The following is a 12,113-nucleotide window of genomic DNA, read 5'->3' as shown; positions in this document are numbered from 1 at the left end:
TTCAAATACCCTTCAAAAGGTTGTCAGTCTCATTTGCTCTGTCTCCAGGTGAACCGGTCTTTTAGTTTATATATAAGCCTGTTTTGAATTTTCCTATATAAAAGCCCATTCTTAAACAATGCCTGAATCAAATCACCTTTCTATTTTATCTTTTCTTAAGTATCTATTAGAATCTACACCTGGTTTTATATTCTTCCCCTTCACAAAATTCTTTTGACTGAAAATGTAAATAGTTTTTTTTTTTTTTTTAAATAGTGCTGAGGATCAAATCAAGGGCCATGTGTATATGTGCATGATAGTAAGCACTCTGCTAATGAGCTACAGTCTCAGACTTCGAATAGTTTTAACAAATATGAAAAAATAGTTTTTTCATATATTATCAACCAGATACAGAAGCACAATGAAAGTTTAATAAATATTTACTAAAGGAGGAATGAAAGAAGGAAAAGAGGAGAATAGACTCAGGTGCCAAGATAAATAGCCAATTAAGGTACAAAAGTTTAAACATTTATCAGGGTGAAATGGCAAAGTCTTGTAATCCCAGCAATTTGGGAGCTTGAGGTAGGAGGATCAAGGCCAGCCTAAGAAATGTAGTGAAACCCTCAGCAATTTGGCAAGACCCTGTCTCAAAATGAAAAATTAAAAAGGGGCTGGGGATGCAGCTCATTGGTAAAGTGCCCTGGGTTCAATGCTCATGCCCCCAAAAGAGTTTGAGCATTTAGTAAAACAGATAATAATATTAACTGCAATAATTTATGGTTTTTTTAGCAAAAGTTATATATTATTTAAGATTAATTATTTAATTAAAATTAATAAAAGTCTGAAGGGGATCAGGTCTTTTACCTACTATACAAATATAGTTCATTTACACACGAATTCATTCCACATGAATTCACTACAGTGTTTTCAAATTTACTTCAAGAATTATAATAATGATTCTATAATAATCTTTTTTATCCTTTATCAGAAATTAGTATTGTCCAAATAAAATAGTCTGGTAAAATTTTATATATCAAAGAATACAGCCGAAAGACAGACATTAAAATCTTATTTCAGATTGTTATTATTATTATTTTTTATTTTTTTAATAATCTTAATTACATAAAGTTTCATGCTAAAGTCAAAGGCAATAAATCAATTAAACTAACAATCCTACCATTAATCTCAAAGAAATTTTATGAGGATTTTGCAATAAGGGTGACATTTTCTTTAAAGTTTTCTTTTTAGAAATAGCACTTGGACAATTCACATTAAAAGGATATGAGTGTACTAAAATCTTAATAGCGATTTTCCTTACAGGGTTTAATGGAGTTAAAATATACAAGGCAGAGGTGGCACTGAATCGGAAAATTGCCTTCCCTTTATTCAATACTATAAAAGTCTGAAAAAGAAAACATGAGAAAGAAATTGTTAAATTAGACATGTGGCTTATTTGAAGAGTTGATATACATCAAAAACTTTTTTTCTGATGTGTTTGTTCAAACTTATTTGTTTAAACCATTATAAACAGGTAAAGTATACATGTTAGGTGTTTCTCCCATAAATTAACATAAAATTATATATAAAATACACTTTACTATTATCTAATCTGTCTCTAAGGTTCCAACTTGCTGATACAAACTGATAATCCTACACAAAATTTTTTAGCAAATTCTAATGTAGCTTTACAGATTTCAATTCTATTTAAAGCTTGCCATCTGTCTCCAGTTATTGGTAACTTTTCAGATTATTCTGTACACAATGCTATTAAAATAGTGTTTTTCTAGATATTTTAATTAAATCAAATCTTTTAACTCCAAAATGTGTAATGGCTTCCTATTGTCCCTTTAGTTGTTCTCTTCTTTTAAAAATTATTCAAGTGGGTTGAATTACCTGGCTTTGCTGATTCTGCACATCAGCTGGGAAGGGATCAGCTTCCCAGCTAATACTGAGAAGGGACAGCTGCATTGAAAATTAGCCTGAAAACATCACTTTGAAGGGCATTCCACAGCTAAGGTTCTATGATCTGAAAGCTATAATCATCAACCTAGCATCTAAACTATACTGCCTGGTGATTGCCAAATAAGTCAGTCTTGGATCATCTTTTCTTTTCTCCTATAAGAGTCATCTCAGCTTCAGCCAATTCAATCCACTCTTCAGTCCTACTCACAACTTGTCAAACTCTCCCTTTGACTCTGAAAATGAGTGTCACAGAATCTTAGAGAAAGGTGGAACCCGAGAGGTCATTTAATGAAAACTCCCTGCCATTTCAGGAAGACATCTCCAGGACAGATTTGACAGTAATGTCCCACTTAAATTGGCCCACTATTATATCAGTGGCTCTTTAAAAATCTTGCATGCCAAAATGTGCTGGAGAGAATTTTAAATTGCTGAAATTTAAGTCTCACCTCAGATCAATTGAATCAAAAATTTTGGAGAATGGGCACAGATGTGGGTATTTTGGATGCTTTCCTTGAGTGATTCTGTGATTCTAAAGTGCACATGGGGTTGATAAATCCTGCTCTCTGGGCATGTCCTCAGCTGTCAAATTACCTCCTTCCTCATATCTTTCCCAACAAATCACACTGTTTCTGACCATTCCTTAATTGCTTCCTTTACCACTAAGTCTTAGTATATAAATTTGCATTCTTTTGCATGTTGCAAGTAACCAGAATTCAAGCAGCAATTTCCCTGTAGCCTTCATTCTAGGGAGGACTAGGTTAGATGTAGTTGTATACCACTGAGCACAAAGAGTCTGTAATCGACATTTCCATTTCTCCCTGCAGTATTTAATAGCATAGTTTTAAACTAAACACTTGTTTTAATTGAATATGGGTTTACTTTAAGATGATATTCACCTTTATGACATCTGTTCTCTGTATTGATTTACTTGATAATATGTTTTTACCCTTTAACTATGAGCTATATCCCATATATTCATGTTCACTGACGACAAGCTCTGTTTGAATAGGTAGGCAGAAATATTTATATTGTGGGCATAAGGAGCAGGGAAAACATGTTCTCTGTTCTTCGCCCTTTTCTGTTAAAGACCTTGGAGCCAACCATTACTTAACTAACCAATTTTAATAAACTCCCATAAATTCTATGAAGATGGTTAGTAAACTAACCTTTACTAGCAAGATTACAACTAGGATTATCTGCAGGGTCAGTGGACTTTGGGAAGACTTCCCTTGAAGTGCAGAAGGATTGTCTTGATTTCACAGGATTAGATCATTAAATCTTGCAGTTAAACAATCAAGATCAATTTAGGCATTCAATGACAGCAATAACATGTAAAAGTTCACTATACTTTAAGGTGCATTAATTCATGCTTTTCAAACAATTTCCATGAAAAGGAAATTTTTACTTGCAACATTAGAGAAGGACTTTGTTTTGAAATATTGCCAAAAACAGAGTGAGCAGGAATTAAATGTCCTTTAAAAAATGGAACCCTCTGCTACTCCTGCAGGATTAGCCTGTGTAGTACTAGTGGAATTAGGCTAACATGCCAAGAGTATCTTTATTAAATTTATGTTCTGGAACAGGGCAGACCTTAAGAACATAATCCCAGTTCATTTCTGGAGAACAAAACCCAACATAAAACCTTCAGTTATGAAAAATTAGGAATAAAATATCAATGTCCTAGATAATGTAAGAATTACAAGAAAAACATTTGAAAATTAGCGCTCTGATATTATTAAACTATGTACACAAACTGGAAATTACCTGAGGCAATAACAGATGATAGGGTGGATTAGTGCCAACTTTAAAGTCAGGTTTTCAAATAGTGATAAATAATGATGTGCCTATAGAAAAAAAAATAGTTCCTGTTGCTACTACATTGTAAGTACCATATTTGGAACTATATTACAGTTGTTGTTTTCTACTCTGGAGTACTATTTGCTTCTTAGGCAAATGTACAGCTTGTAAATTCACTAAAATTTTTGCTACTTTGAAGCAAAAGTAAGCTTTACATCTCAATGAGTAGGACCACATCAATCATAGAGTTTTAAAAACATAATACAACCAATTTTTTCCACAAACCTTTTACTATATTAATAAATACTCTATATAGTTAGTGGTTTAGAGCTCTGACTCTGGAGCTCGACTGTCTAAATTTGAATCCTGTATCCAACACTTATGGACTATGACCCTGGTAAGCTAATTTACCTTTTTTGGGCTTTACTTCCCTGTCTGTAAACTAAGGCTAACAACAGTAACCACTTCAATGGTGCACAGAATATTAAATGAGCTAAAGCACTCAAGTAATATTCAACACAGTATAAGCACAGCAAATATTAGCTATTATTAATCGTTGTCACTATCTCCACACTATCACCATGGTCAAGTTACATGCCATGAAAATGTACTGTGACGCCATCCATCCATATGTGGTACCAAACTATATCACTTATTAATGGCAGCAAACAGTCGCATTATGCTTTATGCTATTAAAATGCTCTTTGCTTGAATTATTCCATACAATTAAAATAGCTTCATGCCATGATCATAAATTCTAGACTTTCTTCTGTTAGTTTCTTTCCATTATCTCCTTCTATGCATCATTGTCTCTTTCTGTAGTATCACCTCATGTATAACAGGAGTGATGCCAACAGTAAAGAGCCTGACTAGAGATCTCCTAGGAAGGGTCACAGCAAAACTAGGAATAAATCATGACCCAAGTCTAGTTCTCAGCTCTGGAGGTAATAATAACTGGTTTTGTCAGCATGAAGAGAGCAATTCTGTTTTCTAGTGGCAGACTCATATTAACCAAACTTGAAAGCCTGACACATAAAATCAGATGCCAATCTATTTACAGTGAGATATATTACTTTCACATGGACTAAAATAATTACAATGGCATAACCAGAACATTCTTTCCTTTCAGCAGATCTATGGGAAAACCAATTATAAACAGAAGTTTCTTGCTGAGCTTTGAGTCAAAACCAGCTGATTTAATCAAATGATGCAGAATGTTTTATGTCATCTATTAGGCTAGCCCAGGGTAGCCCCTGCACAATGAGCTGGCCCTGCCCTTTCGGTGCTACTGAGAAGGCCTGTCTCCCTCGGATGATGTTTACCCTATTATTCTCCTTTCCCCTACCCGCCACTCCCCATGATCCCACCAAGCTGAGCATTTTCCTCTTCTTAAGTAGAAAATATTTTTAACTATGTCAGAGTGAAAAATGTCCCTGTCTCTTGAGGATATCTTTTCAAATACTTTAGATCAATAGTTCTCAGAGGAGAAATTTTTTTTTCAGTTTCTTGGGAGGTGTCTCATTGTCATCACCATTTGTAATAATACAGTAACATAATTTCAGAACTTTGTTTATCAACTCTGCAGTACAGTACTGAAAAAATATTTTAGGTGTGTATGATTATGTAATTAATGCCACCTTTTGTGAAACTAGTTTAAAAAGGGGGGAAAAAAGAACCTGCTTAATTCTTTTCACTTGTTTTTATGATCTTAAATAAAACATTTGAAGGCTTGCTATTCAAAGTGTGATTCAAGTCCTGGCAGGATAGGTATCATATCACCTGATGGTTTATAAAGAAAGGGAGAATCTCTGGCTCCACCCCATCTTGTGGAATCAGAATCTGCATATTAATAAGATTTAGTGGTGACCTATGTGTTCAGGCAAGTTTGAGAAGTACTCTTTTAAAGCAAGAGGCTAGTCTGCATCTGAATGATTAACTGTCACTTCCTTTAGCCAGCATTTATTTTGTAACTATAAATTGAATATTGTTTAAAGAATACAATTTCTCAACCACTGCTTTTTAAAGGGTCTGCTTTGACTAAAATAGGTATTCAACATCTTCCTTAACCCATAAGTCACCAGCTCATAGTGATATTAATTTACCCTGAGTTTCTATATTGAAATATTTTTATGCATGTGAAGATAACATATAAATTGTGGTTATAAAATGCAAAATACCCAGTTAGAAATCATAGCATCTCCATTTGTTCTTTTAATATTTCCTATAAAATATCACCAACCTTGTTTAACTACAGAAACTAATTCTTACAGAACATTTAACATTCAGAGGTCACAGTCATAATGGTTACCTTTTTTTTTGGTATCAGGGGTTGAACTCAGGGCATTCAATCACTGAACCACATTCCCAGCCCTATTTTGTATTTTATTTAGAGACAGGATCTCACTGAGTTGCTTAGCGCCTCCCTGTTGCTGAGGCTGGCTTTGAACTCAAGATCCTCCTGCCTCAGCCTCCTGAGCTGCTGAGATTACAGAATGTGCCACCACACCCGGCATAATTGTTGTTCTCATGCATATATGAAGAAAACTTGAACGTTTTATTTGTTTGAGTTTGGGGATTTTATTTTACTTTTAATCTTGACACCTCCCCCCCAATAATGTTTTAAGCATATATAGATATTCCAAATACAGCATAAGAATCTTGGTATGGTTAAGATTAGCTCTTAATCCTATTCCAGGTTAGTGGACGGAAAACAAAAATATATGTCCTGGTGAATCTGCATCTCCATATATTATCTGCCTATAGAAGAGTGTTAAGTAGATGATTATTTACTGTCCACTAGAAACTTCAAGCCAAATAAGAACTAAAAAGCACAACATAGACCCATAGTTAGTTATCTTTTCTTTTGCACAGCTGTTTGGTTGTCTATTGTGTGCTTAATTATGTTAGCAATAGCAGATATTTAGCTTTGTTGGTGTCGATTTTAAGTTTTATTATTTATTTCAATTATTGAGAATTGTAGAAATTGTTATCTATTCCTATTTCCTCAGTGTGTAATCAATTCCTTATTTCTTATAAATGTTTCTGTTTATTGTACTGTGTATAGATGTAAGTGGCAGTAAAGAGTTTTAAAGGAGAAAAATTTTAAAGGAGAAAAATCATGGGTGTCATATGTATATAAGTCCCAGAAAAGGATATCAATGCTAAATGCTTAAAGACACGTTACAAAATCAACACTCACTTTCTTGTTGATATAGTAGGGGTCCAGGTCCTCCAGGGGCTCTGACACCATCTCTGGAGGAATGTCTCCATAAATAAATGGAAGGTTCTTTCCAGCTTCCAAGTCACTGTTTGGCTTTGGTTTGTTCTCATCATCATTGTCTTGTTCTTTCTTGGGCTTCTTGGCTTTCTCTTCTGCGGCACGTTTTTCGATAGCAGCAAGAGATTCTCTAGTGAAAAGGCGGAAGCTTTCAGGTCCCGGGGGTACCAGCAGTGCCTGTGCCATCTTTTCATCCTGCACATTTAATTACGTTTAGCTTCTTGCATAAGAATTGCCTACAGTAAATGAAAAAAAATGCGCGAAAGTTAGGAGAGAAAGTGACAAAGAGGGAACAAGAAAATCAACCAGAATGTCATTTTAAAAGTAATTTTTAAATGACCACAAGTCATGCTTTCAGTGTTATACTACAAATTCAAAGTCAGAAACATCATCATCTGATCTAATTTTTAATAATTCAGCTTTGCAGATCTACCCAATTCTGTTCTGAATGTTAATTAGCTTGATTTAGCCATTTTACAATGTTGCTATATTTCAAAATATTATATTGCACACAATAAATATGCAGAATTTTAGGTGCTAAGTGAAAGATTAAAAAAATCTTACAAATAGCCTATTCTGAGACTATTGTGCCAAAACATATTATAGTACTTTTTTGATAAAAGAGTAATACCAGTAATACTTGTCGATAAAATTGTTTAAAAGCCCATTCTCCCTCCCCACCAATGCACACACTGTTTTTTTCACAATTTATTAACTCTTCATATAAAAAAGTACTAGTAACAATGCAACTATTTTGATACATGTCTGACACAAATATCAGGATAAGAAAGGAATTATTTGCCTAACCCAATAACTGCTCCGGTTGTCAGCCTCATTAACTGCTGCACCACAAAATATCTGATCAACAGTAGCAATAAGGAAGCTACTGCCTTCCCAAAATAATTTGATAATTTGTCCAACTTTGGTTAGTATTCTCTTGCTTTTATTAAGTCAAACTTTTTTTTTTTTTTTTAGCTTTTTACCTGGATCTTTTTGGGGCACTGTCTGAGACAATAGAGAATATCTATTTCATTTTTCAGTTTGCTATCCTTCAACTATTCCAAGAAAATTTTAATATTCTTCCTGATTCGTCCAGTTGAAGCCGCCGCTAAAAGAATGAACAATGAGGCTAGACTCTCTCTGTTCTAAACCTTGGCCCTGCCACTCTTATCAGATATGTGATCTTGGAAAACTACCTCCTCATTGCTTCAGTCTTCATCTATGAAATGGGAATAATAGGAAAACTGACGACCTGGGATTGCAAGGAACAAACGAGTTAATTGATGTTGTGTCTAGAATAGTTTCTGGAGTTAATAATCACTGTATTATAATCAATGATCATAATTGAATTATCTTCATTTTGCCAGGCATTTCTCTTCTCTCATGGCTTCAAGCATCCTCATAATTCAAACCATTCTCCTTCAAACAAGCTCTTAATGTGCTCGGACCACAACAGACCCTGGAGCTTCAGGAAGGCCCTGAGGAGTGCAGAATATAGGGGCACTTTCATACATGTCTGGCACCTGAGAAAGGAAAGGAGAGAAAGCAGACAGGTGGAGGGGCCGTTTAATTTCCCAGGGAAGGAAAAAAAATATGTCTGCAGATAATGTGACAGGACTGTCAAAAATATAGGAAATCGGTTATATAAATGTTCAATCATAAGTAGCAGTTATTTTTTTCATTATGACAAAACTCACATTTAAAAAATCAAGATAGGAAATAGAAAACAATGATAACAATGAAACATGATGAGCACATCGATCATCTTGTAAAAGGATCTACAAACTATGGTATCAAAATCATTGTTAAAGCCATTGTGACGTTTTTCCCATTTTAAACCATTTCCCTCCAGCTCCAACATTTGTTCTAGTCTCCATAGTACTTTGTCCCTGAGTGGCCTTCTAATTTCCAGCAGTTCACTGAATGCATATACTGAGCTTACAATGAGAAAACATGGATTCTTTAGTAATATAAAAAATATGCATGTAAATTACTATATATTTTCTGAGATTACATCTGAATTTATAAATATAAACTATATCTATTATTGCATATATTATTGAATATGTGTTGCAATGACAGAAAACATTTTTAATATTAGGTGTGTCTATATAATTTTTATGATATTATCATATTATGATATAAAGTCTGCCGAAAAGTTACTGCAATTTTCCTGTTAATTTTATAGAAGAACTCATGTTTTGCGGTTCTGTATTTTTTATTATCAATTAGCATATGAATTAGAACATCTGAGAACAATTTATTTTACTCCAAAAAAATCAATTAATCATATTTTTGGTGTGCTTTTTAAATCTGTGGAAGACAACACAACATTGAATTAATGTCTTCACCCATCTCATGTCAATTTTGATAGTCACACTGTGGTCGACTCAACACCAGGCTGTGTACTTTCAAATGCAGGACAAGTTTGAGCATTTTCTGCAAATCTCAAAACCTAAAGATGTGCAATCCACCTGTCTCTCATCACCTGTCACAAACTGAATGCCTGTGATTCTTCCAAGTGCTAAATGAGAATGCAACAGCATGACAAATCTGACTTACAGAAATTCTCTGCAAGACGCTTGCTTTCTTAGGAAAGAAGAAAGGCTGTGTTTGTATTTAAGCATTTAGTTGATTTGCTTTTGGTTTCCTTATTGACAATACACTGAAAAACATGCAGAAATTGGAATGGGAGATTTGGGTTAGCACTGAGCCTGCCGAGGACACTTTGCCTGTGTCACTGAAACTTGCAAAACCTCAGCATCATCAAAGTAGTTCATCACAAAGGTGGCAATACTCTGAGATAGAGATAAAAGGCTGACATTTCACTTAATTGGAGACTCCTTATTCCTAAAGTTTCAAAATAAAATTAGATTTAAAATATCAACCATGGAAATCTCTTAACAGATTATGATGTCTCTAAAGTGATGCGGACAAATATGCCATCATAAAATCATAAACATTTATTGTCAAAGAAATAATCATGTATCTTCTTATTTATTTATCAAGGGATACAATAAACAGTTTGATTCTTTGTTAAATTCTGTGAAATTATCAGAATATTGTCTCTAAATCCTGAGCAGACAGGCTACCAGACTCTCAGCTTTTCCCCTGTAAGGGGAATTGGGGCTTTTCATTGTTTGCGTAGGCTTTGACACTAAAGAACTCAGTGGGTTGAGTTTCTCATAGCTTCATCTATAGCTCTGCTGTTCAGAAATCTGTCATGGTTCTTTGGCAGTTCTGTTTTAATTTTTCTCTCTTCTTTCTTGTCCTTTGTGAGCTTATTATACAGAGCTCTTACATAACTTTATATTCACATTAGAACAGACTTTTAAAAATTAATTCATACTGACGACTTGGTATGGAATATATATTATTAATGGGTATATGTGCATTATGATTTATTAAAATACATCATATTTAATATAACAAAGTTTCTCCAGAAGTCTCTTTTCAAGAACAAAAAAAGATAAGGAAAAAAATCTGAGGATATGAATCTTTTGATTAAAAAATGAAGAGTCTGGACGCCTGTAATCTCAGCTACTCAGGAGGCTGAGGCAGAAGCATTGCAAGTTCAAAGCCAGCCTCAGCAACTTACTGAGGCCCTAAGCAACTTAGCAAGACCCTGTCTCGAAATTAAAAAAAAAAAAAAAGTAAATAGGAGCTGGGGATGTGGCTCAGTGATTAAGTACCCCTGGGTTCAATCCCTGGAACCAAAACAACTACAACAACAAATCAAAAACCCTGCGTGCATGATTGTGTGTGTGTAAGCAAATGCATCCCTTTGTTATTTAATTAAAAGATTGTGATTCAAGATATCTGCTATAGGAATCAACTATAGATTTTCAAACTTGGAAGAAACCTTGGGGGGTTGTTTATTCAAGAATATTATTGAAGGTCTGTTATGTATCTAAACTGCTTGAACCAGGCTTTGATGGTCCCTCCTTCTAAGAAGCTGACATTCCACTGGGGAGACTGATGCTTTTACAAATTATTGTAATACAATTATGTACAGCTGGTTATTATCTGAAGTCATTAAAGTGTTTGATTTATTCTGCCCAAGGAAGGAAAGAAGAGTTATAGTTCAGGGAGTTTCCCTGGGAAAGTAGTATCAGAGTACATCTTGCTACATGGAACTTGACCAGGGTTGTTGGTGGTAGTAGTAGGAGAAGGGATGTAGGAAGACATATCAATAGAGACACACTAAACAGAGGACTGCATGTGTGTGGACACAGACAAGAAAAGTATAGAGAACTACAAACAGTTTGTTATGGGTGTACATCAACCTGCACAAAAGGAGGTGGGGTGAAATAGGGCTGGAAAGTTAGGCAGGAGAGGTCACCAAGGGTCTTTACAACATACTAGAGTAAACCATGAAAGAATAGTGACATGGTCAACTTGAAGACTGAAAATATGGCAGCAGTATGAAGGGCAGGCAGGAAGGGTGTAGTCCTTAAGCAATAGTTTTCTTTAGTTTCCATGTCCCTTAAAATTATTAATGAACAGGGAGAAAAATATATTTCCGTTCAGGTAATATTCTTCTTTGATAATACATCAAGATTCCAGAAATGGTAATTTATTAAATTTAGTTTCAATGTGGAATCTGAAACTACGTCCATAAACTTTTGATCAAGCTCGCCTTTTGAATGCATCTTTTAATTAATTATGCATGATTCTGTACCATCATGCATGGGTCATTTGGAAATTATCAGTTCATTGGTATGCAGATCTTCCAAGTTTTGGCAAATTTCATCATATAATACCCAAGAATCACATTTGTTAATATCGCCAGTGATGTCATGAGAAAAGCCATAATGTCTTGGAAGGCTGTAAGGCTCCCAGTGGCAGGTGAAAGTTTTGCAAAATTCCAATTTCCACTTGAAAGCTCCAGTTTTAACACTGACAACAAATGCTGTCATTTGCTTTTCCCAAAGTGACAGGCTTTTCCTTTGTTCATTTTTGAGAATATATGTGCCAAATAACCAAGTCTGAATAACCATCGTTTGTCAGTTATTCTTTCAAGTGAAAATGGTGTTCCATGAAAAAAATAAATAAAGTGACTTATTCAGCTCCTGACTCCAATAATCACACAAATGTT

The 12,113-nt window shown here is 34.5% G+C and overlaps 1 protein-coding gene across 8 annotated transcripts in view; it reads right to left on the bottom strand.

Moving 5' to 3' along the window:
* The window catches only part of LOC114101146 (sodium channel protein type 3 subunit alpha), a 77,312-nt gene extending 70,111 nt beyond the window's left edge, over positions 1-7,201 (bottom strand). For all 8 annotated transcript variants that reach the window (XM_027946051.2, XM_071619385.1, XM_027946053.2 and 5 more), the window contains exons 1-2: positions 6,938-7,201; positions 1,263-1,381 (exon numbers count right to left, since the gene is read on the bottom strand). In XM_027946051.2, coding sequence (XP_027801852.1) covers positions 1,263-1,381; positions 6,938-7,201 — 383 coding nt within the window. The remainder of the gene's footprint in view (positions 1-1,262; positions 1,382-6,937) is intronic.
* Between the last annotated feature and the right edge of the window lie 4,912 nt (positions 7,202-12,113).

This window comes from Marmota flaviventris, chromosome 11 (genome assembly GCF_047511675.1).
Source record: "Marmota flaviventris isolate mMarFla1 chromosome 11, mMarFla1.hap1, whole genome shotgun sequence".
Lineage (NCBI taxonomy): Eukaryota > Metazoa > Chordata > Mammalia > Rodentia > Sciuridae > Marmota > Marmota flaviventris.
Note: the sequence above shows the minus strand (reverse complement) of the source record. Positions and strands in the feature narration are given on the sequence as shown.